Source organism: Falco peregrinus, chromosome 7, assembly GCF_023634155.1.
Source record: "Falco peregrinus isolate bFalPer1 chromosome 7, bFalPer1.pri, whole genome shotgun sequence".
Lineage (NCBI taxonomy): Eukaryota > Metazoa > Chordata > Aves > Falconiformes > Falconidae > Falco > Falco peregrinus.
The window spans coordinates 15,344,208-15,359,036 of record NC_073727.1 but is presented as its reverse complement, the minus strand read 5'-3'; the positions used below and the strand labels follow the sequence as shown (position 1 = coordinate 15,359,036).

The 14,829-nt window shown below is 38.6% G+C and overlaps 1 protein-coding gene across 1 annotated transcript in view; it reads left to right on the top strand.

The window, feature by feature from the left end:
* The window catches only part of CDC5L (cell division cycle 5 like), a 35,106-nt gene that overhangs the window by 3,629 nt on the left and 16,648 nt on the right, over nt 1-14,829 (top strand). The window contains exons 4-13 of the mRNA XM_005239212.4: nt 795-922; nt 1,744-1,843; nt 2,099-2,317; nt 3,454-3,598; nt 3,723-3,911; nt 5,313-5,461; nt 8,079-8,241; nt 9,690-9,854; nt 11,668-11,748; nt 12,108-12,353. Of these exons, the coding sequence (XP_005239269.1) occupies nt 795-922; nt 1,744-1,843; nt 2,099-2,317; nt 3,454-3,598; nt 3,723-3,911; nt 5,313-5,461; nt 8,079-8,241; nt 9,690-9,854; nt 11,668-11,748; nt 12,108-12,353 (1,585 nt within the window). The remainder of the gene's footprint in view (nt 1-794; nt 923-1,743; nt 1,844-2,098; nt 2,318-3,453; nt 3,599-3,722; nt 3,912-5,312; nt 5,462-8,078; nt 8,242-9,689; nt 9,855-11,667; nt 11,749-12,107; nt 12,354-14,829) is intronic.

Here is a 14,829-nt window from a genome sequence, read left to right as displayed (position 1 = left end):
GTTGTAGTGATGTGTTGTTTCTTTCTCCCATGGTGCTGAAGTATGATGGTCTCAAGTTGACCAAGTCCTTTTGTAAGCAAATCCTTAAGGACCATTCAATGCCTAGCTTGAAAGAAGTTGTTTCTGGAACCTGGAGAGCAAGCTTGAACAGAGATAGGTGTATATTTTCTTGCTTCTGGTCATTCTGGCTAGGGGAATGTCAAGATTGATGCTCTTGATAGGCTTCCATTTCAGGTTTATTTGGGTATTTTTTGATTGGCTGATCAACATAAATGGGTATGTGACAAAGAAGAAAAAAGACAAGACATAAAACACATGTTGAAATGGCTGAATGTGCAGCTGTCATCTCTGTATGCTACAGAGGGTTTCTTCAGGCCATGAGAAGGAAAGTGCTATTTTCCCTTCTGAGCTTTCTTAATTCTGGTGTGATTGGTTGAGTATAAAAGCATAATGGGAAACTCGATTGTTTTGTTACACTGCTTGAATTCCTGTTCTTACTGTTACAGATTATCTGAGGAGAGTTCACTGCTATTAGCTTTGTCAATGTTGTATTTTATATAATATTTTATTGTTGTAATGTAATACTATGTTGGCTTCTCTCTCGTCTCAATTTAAGATCATGACTACCATGTTCATGAATCTTTCCTGCAGTAACTGTGTAAGAAGTTTAACGTGTGGTGCATAGTACAAGGTTAAGTTCTTTGACCAGTCTTTAGGGGCATTTAAGGGGTGGTTCTTATGAGTCTGGGGGAACACAAAGAGCCAGTTGTGACATACATGCAATGTGGTTTTAGGGACAAAGCTGCTCAGAGAGACAATGAGGAAGAAACTGCTGATGATCCTCGGAAACTTAAACCTGGAGAAATTGATCCAAATCCAGAAACCAAACCAGCCAGGCCAGATCCTATTGACATGGACGAAGGTAAGATGGGAGGTTGTTTACCATTTTTTGGCAGAAATCTGATCTCTTTGGTTTTCCTTTTACACAGCCTCTGTACCCTGGGTTTCTTTTGTCCTTTTTTTTTTTTTTTTTTTTTCCCCTGCTGTTCCCTGATCATTTTTTTCTTACAGGTTTTGTCTTATTTCTGTGTCTGGTCAGTCAGTTACACTTTTTCAGTTTACTTTTCCTTTTCTTGGTGTGTTTTCTGCCTGCTTATCTGTTCATCATCTCTTACCATGACTGACTGTCTTTGCTTTGGCAACTGCTCTGCTTGTTTGCATTCTTATTTCTGTATCTTCATCTTTCCTCATTAGCTCATACATCCCAGATGATTCTGTGTGGAAGCGCAGGAGAACTACATGACTTTTTGCCTTGCAAACAGCAATATTATGAACTGAAATAATGAAGATTGCTAAAATTCCATTAATGGACCAGTGGTGTTTTTGAACAGTCACAGGTTCACAGCACTTTTGGGTCTGGATGTAAATGAAATTAACAAGTTCTCTAACGTAGTACTCTCAGCTGAAGATGTAAATGAAATTGTAATTTCATTAGTGTGGTCAGTTTGAATATTTTGCAGTTAGGCATTTTTTTTCTTAAGTGCCTTCATGTCATCTGGCCAATGATTTAGAAAATGTATTGGAGCTACTTGGAGAAGACTAGTTTAGCGATCATGCAGAATTCCTGGGAAAACATTGATTCATTCAGCTTTTAAAGATTGCTTTCTGCTCTTACTGTCACTTTTCTCCTTACTTCCATCTGTAAGTGCAAATTCATAGGTGTATTTATCTGTACTATTGTAGATGAACTTGAAATGCTGTCTGAAGCTAGAGCTCGTCTGGCTAATACGCAGGGAAAGAAGGCCAAAAGAAAAGCAAGAGAGAAGCAACTGGAAGAAGCTAGGTAAACTTATTTTTAGTTTTATATGTTGGGACTGCTTTTGTTCACCCTGGAGCATTTACAGTGCATAAAGTGAGGCAAAGCATTAAGTCATTGCAGAGTCAGACTGTTTGGTAGTCATTTGTGGCAAGGCCTTCATTCTTTTTTGAATATGTACGTGCAGCCCTATCTCAGCAGCAACTGATTAAAGTAGTACCAAATCTTAGGAGCCGTCTATAGGTGTGTACTTTAGGTCACATAGTGTTACTGTTTCTTTAGACGTCTTGCTGCTCTCCAGAAAAGACGAGAACTTCGGGCTGCTGGAATTGAGATCCAGAAGAAAAGAAAAAAGAAGAGAGGTGTGGATTATAATGCAGAAATTCCATTTGAGAAGAAGCCTGCCCCTGGGTTTTATGATACATCAGAGGAAAACTACCAGACCCTGGATGCAGATTTCAGGAAGCTACGTCAGCAAGACCTGGATGGAGAATTAAGATCGTAAGTGTGTTTTACTAATGACGTAACAGTACATTTGGGAAAACGACCCAAACAAACAAACCATGTATGTATAAGTGTTAAGTCTTGGAAATGTTTGAAATACAGTATTTTCAGTGGGACAGATAGTAGTGCAGTTTGCTTCTGCCTTTTCAGTCCCCTGTATTTTTTAATCTTTCTAAAAGATCTAGTTGCCTTTTTTCCCATGAGAATAAAGTTCCTCATGCACATACTTGCTCTTTAAATGGAAATGGTAAGTTTTTTGAGGTTCATTTTCTTAGTAGCAGTAGATGGTTTTATACCAAGTACAAGTAGATTGCTTGTGTATTTGCAGTCCTTTCTCCAAGTAATAACATTAAGACTGCTTACAGGAGTAGATTTTACTTGTAGTGTTGCTTTTGATGGAATTGTTCTGAAGTAGAATCTCCTTAAATGCTTAATTTCTCCCCTTCCCTCCAGAAAATCCCAAAACATGCAGTTGAGAAATTAAATGCCCATCTTCATCTTGAGCAGTATGGTACATATTTAATTGTGGAATTACATTTCCCACTACTTCTGCCAACTGCTTTTTACTGAGGGTGGAGGTCTGATACTACATAATGATTTGGTTTATTAGCTTGCGATCTAATTGATTCTTTCTGTATGGTTCTTAGTTCAGAGGGTCTGGCAGGAGCTTCAAACTGAAGCTTATGATTTCACAGGCTGACTCCACTGCTATTTTAAATAAATACCATTTTTGTTAAATACTGAAGAGAAATTGGTTTCCATATCCCACAGAAAACTTAGCAGCTGCTGGAGAAAAAGGGACTGTTCACATCTGATTCTTGCTATCTAGATTATCAGACTGACATTTTTCTTCATGCTCCAGTGACACTGTCGATTGTAGCTGAAGCAACCACCTGTTGCTTAATTCCATAGTTTAGAAGCATTATACTGCCTTGTAGGTTCTGCTGTGAGACCTGCAGACCGTATCTAACCACTTAGTTTCTGCACCACAAGGTGGTTGCTCTTCCTGGTATGTGTTTCATTTCCTCATGTCCAGCCTTTGATCAGGATACAACCTTTTTTACTCTGCTTGTTTAGTTTACTGTGTAGCTGTTCTGTGTGTTCTAAAATTACTCTCTCATCCATAACGACAGTGAAAAGGAGGGAAGAGAGCGCAAAAAAGACAAGCAACATATGAAACGGAAAAAAGAGTCAGACTTGCCTTCAGCTATTCTACAGACCAGTGGAGTGTCAGAATTTACCAAAAAAAGAAGTAAACTAGTGCTTCCAGCTCCTCAGGTAAGCTATTCATTGATTAAAGAATTACTTAGAAGGCCAATGCCAATCAGTGGTTTCTGTTTTAACAAGTGGATCTTCTGGTTTTATTTTATCTTACTATCCCTTGGAATTTTCTCTTTTAAAGATATCTGATATAGAACTTGAAGAAGTTGTAAAAGTAGGCCAGGCAAGTGAGATTGCACGCCAGACTGCTGAGGAATCTGGAATTACAAACTCAGCTTCCAGCACTCTTCTATCTGAGTATAATGTGACCAACAACAGCATAGCACTAAGGACTCCCAAAACTCCAGCAGCACAGGACAGGATCCTGCAGGTAGAGTATGAACGTACAGAATGGTTTTTTTTGTGTTAGTGCAATGGTCAACTGAATAGAAGGTGTAAATACCGTAGAAACATTCCTTAGATTATGTGTGGTACTGGGATTTGAACTGACACATGATCTCCAGGACACACTGGAAGGCATAGAAGCAGATCTGCTCCTGTATGATCGGTTGTCACCATGTTTCAAAACACTATGATACTTTTTTGTTTGTTGTAACATATTGCATGCAACTTTTAGCGTTAACCTGTCTCCTGGGGTCTTAGATAATTTCCGTTTGTCTTGGGTACCTCTCAGCATCAAAGATGTAGATGATGTTCATGTCCTTAAAATAGCATATTTTATGTTGTTTCCTACTTAGCTTTGCTATGCAGCTTTTATTTCAATTAACAAGAAGTAATTAACTGCAACAACGCAAGAATATTTTCCTGGAACTTTATTGGCTTAAAATTGCTTAAGACAAAGATTGTAAAAAACCTACCTTTGCAAACTCTGAATTATATATGTTACACTGATTGTGTGAGTGTCTGGGTTCTTTCAAAAACTAATAGTGTTCGTTAATGTTTTGTGGAGTGTGGAGAAATGGCTAAATGCCATCAGTGCAGCTAGTGTATAAAACAAAGAAAACTCCTATGTTGATAATGAGCTATAATTTAACAGTTTCATAGGAGAAAAAAAGTTCCTCACTCTACAGATCATAACCTAAGTCTCTGTGCAGTGCCGTTTGAAGGAATGGTCACGTTCCCCTTCAAATGGCGTACTCTGACATCACATATATCACAATGTTATGCCTATAGACAGTTCTGTAGATTGAGGAGTAGCCTTTGTGCAGTTAATTGCTATAGGCAGTTCATTCATTATTTCAGCTCATTTTCAGAGTGACTTAATTCTTCTTTCTAAAAAGGAAAAATAGGGGAGTATTCATAAAAGCCCCAATTGACTCATGGACCAAAAGTCTGAATAGTGACCATCTGTTTTGGAACATTCTCTTTGAAGTGCAGTTTGGATAAACTTCACTGATTTTGGATTTCAGAGTGCAAGTGTGCTGTTCCCTCTGAAAATCAGTATCCTTAGGATAACTAATAAATCTTGCAGGTGTTTGGAGTCTGGCAAACTGAAGGAAGTTGAAACATTAAGTAACCCATTTATTTTTGCAGTTCCAGTTTTTTCCATTTTACTGAAAATGAAGTTTAGAATACCTTTCAGTAGAACAAGTAGGGTTTATAAATAGGAGGCTATGGATGTTGAAGTTAAGTGTTAATTATTTTCCACAAGCTGATTGATCATCAAATAACTTCAGCTGTTTTTACTGCTACTGAATCTGTTAAACATGTATAATAGAGTGTGGCTGTGAAAGTCTTAAGTGATGTACTGCATGTGTTGTCTGTTATACAGGAAGCCCAGAATTTGATGGCTCTCACAAATGTGGATACCCCCCTGAAAGGAGGTCTTAACACTCCCTTGCATGAAAGTGACTTCTCGGGGGTAACGCCACAGAAACAGGTTGTTCAGACTCCAAATACAGTGCTTTCCACACCCTTCAGGTAAAGCAGACTCCTTTTCTGATGGGTTGTTGGCTGGCTACATATCTAGTGGTGGGGGGACAGAGTGGATTTTGATCTGTGAAACAGTAGGTCATGATCAGCGCTTCAAAACAAATTCTAACTTGCTTTTAGTTGGAGCCCTTAGGCAACTTTCTCCTTCTCTGTGTCTTTCACAAGCTCAGCCACATCATCTGTATTTTTACAGTGTGTAGCACACTTGAGTTTTGGCCCAAAATGAGGCCTTCTGTGGTCTGGAGCAATACAAATTATACTGGAGTAATACAGGAGTATAAATAGTAAGATGGAGTGTCATTCTGTATGTGGATCCTAGCCTTTCGAAAGTGTTACCTCTGATTCAAAGGTGTGGGAGGTCCCTTAGCCAAACCCACACTGAATTTTTGAGAAGTTGAAGTAAATATTTTATAAGCCATATATATCCAAAATAAAATATTTATTATATTGCCAATCTAAATAGTATGGAATTGCTGGTTTAACTCTTATGGTGGGTCCTGAATAAATATATATCCCACAAATGCCAAATACCATACAGCTAAAAAATATTACACTTGGTACATTTTGTCTGTCAATTTTTTTAATTTAGGTTCTAATTTTACTTGTGTCACGCTAGTAGGCAAAGTGGAGAATGAAATAAAAAGGACCTTTATGGCAGCTTTTCAAAAGCAGCTTTATTTTGTTGTTTAAAAGCTGTGTGCAAAAGCCCTGCTTTTTAATTGGATCTACATAAATAAATCCTTTTCTGGAAATCTATTGCTGTCAGTGTGATGCATAATGAATGTAGAGTTTGGCCTGGAGTGATCTGGCTGTTCATTTGGGTTATTTTATATTAAAAAATATAAAGACATTCTGATTTTGTTGTTAATTTGGTGTGGGGGGGGGTTGTGGTTTTTTTTTTTTAGCTTCTGAAGTTCAGATTTGCACATGTAAATATGGTGCCTCTCTATGAATTTGGCTTGTTTTGCAGAAATGCTCTGTCAGTGTGAAAATTCAAGACCCTGAGCAGAGAGAAAAAAAATAATCCATTAAATGGTTCAAAAAAATAAAGGGAAGCCATAACTTTTTAAGGAGGCAGAGTAGTGAAGCAGAGCCATCATCTTATTATGTAGGCCAAAAAAGCAAGTAGTAAATTAAGCACACCTTTTTTTCCTATGATGGTATGAAATTTGTAGTATTTTGATGCAAGGTGTTTATGGAAGTTGTTGCCTTGCATTAGGTTTTTTTGGGGGGCGTTGTTGTGGTGGGCTTTTTTCCCCACATCCTAGTTACAAAAATTTTCTTAAAAGGTATTAAGTTGGAAATTGTAATAGGGTTTTAAACACTAAATGGAACTGAGACAACTAGAAAAAACCAACTCCCTTACTTGGAAATTGTTCCTTCTCAAAAGCCAGCATAAAACATTTTCTGCTAGTATAATCAACAAAGTAAATATATCCTATGAAATGTTCATTTGAAAACGTAAAAATTAATTTTGCTGGGTTTTCTTTTGGGGTGTCATCTTACAAATATTATTGCTGGTAGTTTTTTATCCTAATGAGAGTTCATAAAAATCTGTAAAACCTCAAACAAGAGGAAAGAATCACTTGCCTCTCACAGACATACCCAGTAAATAAGGGAATGTTGTATCCCTTGAAAGAGGACCAGTAGCCTGTCAGGCCATAGGTACAATTGTGTTTATCCATCATCATGGCATCTTACTGGCACTACAGAATTACAGTAACTAGTAGTGGAAATGACGTATTAAGTCATCTTGTTCAGTTTGTCTCTGCTGGGCTTGTCATCTACAGCACACATATTTGTCATTACTGTTTAAAACTCTTTCCATTAGTGTAGATGAGTACCATAATACAGGCTTTTTTCTAAAAGTTTTTCCTTTTCCTGAACTTGTTTTCTTTGAGACATTTAAGAATATCTTACCAGTTTTTTGTTATCATCATCACTAAGTGAAACCTCATTCGTTGTAAGTTGGCAACAGAAAACCTGTCATTGTATCCAAGACAATGTCTGCAGGCCTTCCATGTAGTAGGTTGCTGGGACAGAGAACGTTTTTTCCCAGTCTAGAGGAGAAGCAACTGAGGCCTACAAAGTCTAAGGCTTAATCCATTTTGCCTAACCTTAGGTGCTTACAAGTAATTATTGTGATGTAATTACTCCTTCAATAATGGGTGAAAGCAAAGAGGCATCTTCAGAGTGATTCATTCAGTTGTAAGATGGGCCAGCTGTTAAGCCTTGATGCATTCAGAATGAATGACTTGTCATGGGCGCTAGGGAAATGACAGCTTGCAATTAAATCCTGATTACTGTATCCCAGAATAGTGCCTGGTAATCCCTTCTCTCAAAAGCAGCAGTTTGTGTTAATATAGTTCCTGGAACTTATCTTAACGTAATGATGTGCCTAGATTTCTGCTGGACAGGTCCTTGGTTACCCCTTGACAGGTTTAAACAACATTTTGGATTCTTCTAATTGCATATTATAGTTCCACTGCTGCTCCAGAAAAAAAATTAGATTGAATTTATTAACAGTACATAACTTTTTGCAGCATTCACTGAAAGTAGAGCTCTTTAGGAAAAAAATAAATGACTGTATCTGCACTTCCTCTAGAACACCTTCTCATGGACCGGAAGGCTTGACTCCCCGTGGAGGGCTGACTCCTAAACCTGTGGTTGGTACAACTCCTGGTAGAACTCCACTGCGTGATAAATTGAACATCAACCCAGAAGAAGGAATGGCAGATTACAGTGACCCATCTTATGCAAAACAAATGGTAAGAAGCACTTAAGAAGTGGAAATCAGTGCTCTGTTAATTTTCAGGATTTTTAGTTCTCATGTCCTGAACAGAATTTTACTTTATAGTAAAAGCAAGTATTGCTTCTACTGCTTGTCTACAGGTCTGTTCTCACCACCTGATAAATTCAAATCTTTATTTGAAAGAACAGAAATCTTGCCACTTGGAATGGCTTTCAGTGTGCTCAGTAAAAGCACTCTAAAGCTGTTTGTGAAAGAAGACATAGTTCAGCTTCAGTCCTCCTTGTATCTTTGAAGTTGAGCAGGAAATACGTCTCAAGCAAAGATTCATTTTTCTTGCAATCCTACGCAGCCCTCAAATCCCTCATCATCTTGGCTTCCTGATTTAACTACAATACCTTTTCATCAGTCTGTCGTGTTGACAACATTGAGCTAAAGGAGTTTAATTTTTGTCATTAGGAGCGCTTGGGTTTGAGATGTCCAGTAATCTGAGTCCCATCCAGATTCTTTCATCGCCTTTGGCAACAGATGTTTCCATTCTTGGAGATTCAGCCAGATGTACCCTGCCAATTAGACACGGTATAAAAGGGCATATACCTAATAGGTAGCACCTTGGGAACTCCTTTTATGTGGCTGAATCTGCAGCCTTGACTGTGGCTTTGGGATATCTCCCACCAGAGCTATTGACATTTTTCTTTTTGGGCTAGCTAAGGATATCCACTTCAATTTTTTTGGCGTGTTCTTCTCACAAAAATAACTACAGGTTCAGAATTTCAGGTTTCCTCTTAGCTTGAAGAATGAGGTTTATTTGGTGTCCTTATACTTAGTTTGGTTTTGTCTCAGCCTTTTTATAGTAAAAAAGCTTTTTGCTGCTAGAAGGAAAACTGGGGCTTCAACTTTGTGATTGACTCCACTGTTTCCAGATCTGGTGCTGGTGGTCTCCGTTTTGTACTATGTCACAGTCCCCAGATTTGTGAGCAACGGCAAGGAAACAAGTTCCAGTTAGGCTTGCAAGTAACTGCTGTGTCCGTCATCAGTGTGTGCAGGTTTTTACCTATTTTCAGTTTCTTGAAAGGTATTTATGTGGGTCTCTGCTGTTGTCTGAAACTACTGGGAGGTGTAGGTACCATGCTGCTTTGCTTGAAAGTATTTCAGCCTGTTTGAAGATTTCATTAGCTATCTTTAAGAAAGCTGTCTGATGGGTTTTTTTTTTAGTATCACAGAGTTTCTGTGCTTAATAGTGCATAAACTCTGGGGTGGTGGTCTGCAGGCCAGCCTGGATTAGTAACATGCCTCTTCTGTTAGACTTCAATTGGATTTTGTTTCTGTTGGCTTTGCAGCAGACTAAGATGGCTAGGTGATGCTAGTTGTGTATTGTTCATATTTGTTAATGTAGGTGAATGGAATTTGATTGTATTGCACCTTAGTGTGTGAATCCAGTGTTATATCTTACTGTTATTTCAACAGGAGAGAGAGTCTCGTGAGCATCTGCGCCTTGGACTCATGGCCCTTCCTGCACCAAAGAACGACTTTGAGATTGTTTTACCTGAAAATGCAGAAAAAGAACTTGAGGAACATGAAGTAGATGAAACCTTTGTAGAAGATACTGCCGATATAGATGCCCGCAAGCAGGTTGGTGTGTGTGTGTGATACAGATAGTGCCTTTTGTGTAAAATAAAAAGATGTTCCTTGTATGGTTCCCATAGTTTCATACCTGTTCAGTGGAAGTGGTACAGCTTCTACAGGATAACAAAGTAAAATTTACCTGGTTTGTGTGTTGCCATCAGAATATACACACACAGGTGCTATATATTAGTTTTCTGTCTGAACCCTTTTCCTAATTTGTTAATGTTACATATCACGTCGTTTTCTATGATGAAGAGTGTGTATGTCCTACCTTGTGTGTTTGTCCCCCAAAAGATAAAAACACAATTAGAAGTTTTTCTACAGGGGCACATGCTTGATTTTAAGCACGTGAGAATTGTGGGGTGGTTTTAGTTATTTTGGGGTTCCTTTTTTTTCATTTTCAGGTTATTTTCTCAAGGTTAAAAGTTACTGTTTGTGAAATACAAGACAGATGTATCCAAATTCAGGCAGGCTGGTGGCACACAGGTAGAAATCTACCATGCAGTGAATTCACCTCTTTTGTGTGACTTGTACCACAGGATTACCCAGACAGCCAAGGTGTGAACAGGTCCCTGGTTTCGTTTTCTTTCATTTCAGAATCAAGGAAGGCTGGATAAAGTGCTGGCTTAAATTCTGGTGGTTAAATAGCTGTACTGGCCAGTAATTAGAGACACTTCAAACTTTTCTGTTTTGTCTCTTTTATTGCTTATCCTAATTTTTGTGATGCAAGTCTGATTTTGTTATATACCTTAAATCAGGGGTCCTCAAACTTTTTAAACAGGGGGCCAGTGTGGGGATTAAGTGGCAGGAAGTCATCTGCGGCTGCTTGGTTTCCCCCCCCAACCCCCTGCGGGGGGGGGCGGGGCAGACAGGGGGGTTCTGTAAATACCGGGGGCCGGATTGAGGACCCTGGGGGGCTGTATCCTGCCCGCGGGCCATAGTTTGAGGACCCCTGCCTTAAGTAAATGGTTTTTTGAGTTCAGAGAGAGTTTTGCCAATGACACTACTTTGGCAAGTGAACAAAATACTTTAAAAAAATTCTATGCTCTGCTGTCTTCTAGTATGGTAAGCATTTCCCAAAATATGATTCCTAGCATGTCCCATTTGGGGAGGAACACATTATTTGCATATATACGTGTATTTTATGCATAAATACCCTAATAAAAAGTCTGAATAAATACATACAATTTCTGTGTGTAGAATAGAGGAAAGAATTTGATTTGTAATATCATACAAGGGAATATCATCCTGCCTTTTGAATGAAGGTGTGACATGCCTGGGATAAGAACATGGAAAATCCTGGTCACTGTTCCTGAAGTTTTAGACAACACTGCCTTTTCATGTTAGTTATCGCCTGAAAGTGGGATGTAAGGAAAAATCTCATGTTTTTACACTTCTGAAAGTATTGTTTTACTGAAGTAGTTACTTTAAGTCATTGAAGAGGACAAATTGAGTACTAGCTGCAAATTTATGCGTCTTTCTTTTCCTGGTGGATTTCATGTCTGGAGAATTAGAGCAGTTGTCAAACTTGATGTGGAGAAATTTGCAAAGAAAGAAGTCTTCTGGGTTGAGGGTGAAGGAGAATTTTATGGCTGAAAATTACTTTTTAGGATATCTGCCCTCTTAGAGTTAGTCTGCTGGGCTCATTTACTTTAGAGGCAGTGAGTGTCATCACATTATTTGGTTTTGGCTACGTAACATGAAGTCTTTATAGTAAAGGAATCTTTGCTGCAGTAATGAGCTTTTTTATCATATGCATTTCTGGGAGGCTTCTGATTATATTACAGTAGCTGGAGTAACACTTAGCTTGTTTGTCTAGGCTCTCAGAGATGCAGAGCGTGCAAAGGAACTGAAGAGAATGCACAAAGCTGTTCAGAAGAATCTACCACGGCCCTCAGAAGTAAGTGGAAACAAAATTCAGTTACGGAAAAAAACAGAAATGAAGGTTTTAACCATTATAGGAGGAAATACAGTCTAAGTAGATCATGAGAGAATGAAATCTTTATTTGAGTATGCTGATTTCACCATTACGGGAAACTTTCACAGCAAAATTGTCATGAGGTATTTCATATGCACAAATGAAAGCACAATTGAGTGTTCAGGTTGTTGTATGCATGTCACATGGCAAGGGATTTTTGCACCTGTTCTGCATGGTTTAGCTGATGTATAAAATTCATACTCAGGTAGAGGTATATGAATTTAATGTGTTCTTTGGTGTATATGTTTGTGAACTTTTTTTTTTTTATTATTCCTGGGCAGGTTAATGAAACAATACTGAGACCCTTAAATGTGGAACCACCTCTAACAGATTTGCAGAAGAGTGAAGAGCTAATAAAGAAGGAGATGATTACTATGCTTCATTTCGACCTTTTACATCACCCATTTGGAGAACAGCCTAGTGGTAAGAAGGGGAAAGGCCCAGGATTTGGAAGCAACAATGCAGAACATATGGCTTACTTGGAACAAAATCCTTATGAGAAATTCTCCAAAGAGGATCTCAAGAAGGTGAGAATTGTGTGGCCTAATTACCAGTGACCTAGTGTCTCCTTATATCACGGCTCTGTAATCTTGCAAAAAAAGGTGGATTATTTGGGAGGTCTCCAGAGGGTTGTATGGAGAGCTGTAAGGGTAACTGAAGTGCATATTCTCTTTTCTGTGAGCTGATGTTAATCTAGACACTCAGCAGAATGATGAGAGTGCTGTTATTTGTCGAGACATTGTCTTTTGGATACAATCTTGAATGTGGTGTGATTGCTTATTATTTTAAGTAATGTTAGGAGCTACAATACTCCAACAGTTACCAAATTCTACTTTGCTCTTTCTGGAAATTGGTGTTAAATCATTGAGACTTTAACTAGGTGTGATATTCACCGTCTGCTGCCTATGTAGTTTGTTAAGTCAGAATTATTAAGCATTTTTTTCATAGTGGTGCAAACTAAACATGACCATGGTAGCCAGCTTATGAATTGGAGCAGCAAATCAAGTTGTTTAATTACGCTTGTCAAGCTTGATCCAACAGGGCTGTGCTAGTGCAGAGCCTGCTGGGCTGTGGCAACTGATCTTAAAGCATACCTGGTTAAAAAGTGCTGAACAGGCAAAATAGGTTACTGCTGGTTGAAATGAGTAGGCTGTCTGGGCAGTCTGTCCTGTTTTGCATTGTAATCCCAAGTTAAATAGCAGTCATGTACCGAAGAGTTCCGGTTCGGGTTGTTCATTTATTTAAGCAACTACAGATGTTGCCTTTTGCTGCCAAGTGACAGATAGACAGTTCAGACGCACAGTGCTGCGGTTAGCTCTTTCAAAGAGTTTCACCTGTGAAGTTGTGCCAGTAACCTTTGACCAAATGCTTACAGGAATAAAAATGAGTGAAAAGGACAAAATCACGTGCCACCGAGTCATCTGTTTTATGCAGACTGCTGCTGAGGCTTGCGTTCTAACAATAGCTGTGGTATCTCTACACCTAAATCCTGTATTACTTTAAAGATACACAAGCAGATTTTAAATCAGTCTCCCTGACTATATCAGACCAATGAATCAGGGGCCTAAAATGAGAAACACTGAACAGTATGTACTTCCAGTTTGCTGTTAAATGAAAAATTATACTTGAAGATTTCTGAGCAGAAGTTAAAGATGGAAAATACAGTTAAATCATGAATTTCCCTGCTCTGCCAGTGTGAGATTGTTCCCTTAGGAACACTCTCTGAGTGCTTTCTCTGGTGGTTTTGAAGTACAATGAGAATTGGGTTCTGTATCTCTTCCCATAGAGACTACCATGCAGTCCAGTAGTTTTTGTCTGGAAACTTTCTTCAGAGTCACTGAAAATTTTGTCTCCTAACTGATGGGCAGAATTTTTTTGCAACCTTGCGCCTGCTTGCTCTCTACCATTCAACATAATATTCCCTCTTTTGTCTAAAGTCACATTCAAACCAGGAAGTTTTCCTATCTCCATGCTCTCATCAGGGCTTGCTTATTTTGGTGTACTTCATTTGTTTTTAGAACATCTTCCTACTAAAATCCCATCATAAAATGTTTCTTTTCCTGGTGTGTAGTGCTCTTTTGGCAAAGATTAGCAGCGGTGCTGAGCTCTTAAAGCTATCAAACTGTTTTGATACCACAACTACATAGCCTTAAGTAGTTCCTTATAGTGTACAAATAGAGGCTAATTGAAAGTGAATCTTTATAATATTTAGCTTTGACAAGTGTGGTTGGAGTACTCCTGTTTTACCTGTCCTTTCCCTGGTGTTCCTGGAGTTGTCAAATCTGGTGATACCTGGATTAATTCCTGGGCAATATGTATAAATAATATGCAAGAAAACATACATCTGCTTGCAGTAAGGTATCTACTGCTGATACAGAAATTTGTGATGCACTTGTAAATCCTGTTTAAAGAGAGGACGTGCACTTAGAACCAATGAAGTCCAGACTGGCAAAAATATTTTAGTTATTTAGTGACAAATAAAACGGGAAGTACTTGGGTGCCTGTGTAGTTGTGTGGCCTGTAGCCAGGCTCTTTGTCAGAAATACTAAGTTGTGAGAACAACATGAATCTCTTCAGTTCTGTCTAAGTTACTTTATAAACTGAACTGGAAACAACAGAATGCTCATATCTCACTAGTAGTTTTCTAGCTACAGAACGTATGTTAGTTAAAGTCAGAGTAGTATTTTCTGCAGGGGAGCTTACGCAGCTCACCCGTTAACGTTTAGAGTTGACTTTCCAGGTTGTGTGGAGAAGGGTAAGCAAAAGGAAATGAAAAGTGAATATTATTTTTTTTTTTTTTTTTGTAGAACGGCTGCTTCTGTCTGTACAGTTTTCCCTCCCCTCAAGGTCCTTGCTTTTATCTCTTTTCTTCTGCAGCAAGATGAAGTATCTAGCTGTGCCACAGCTTTCATTAGCTACAGCAGAGTGATGTCAGGTTTGGCCAAATTACAGAAAATGAGGGATAGTTGTGCTGTGAGTAGCCTTATAGCCTGGGTTTCATTT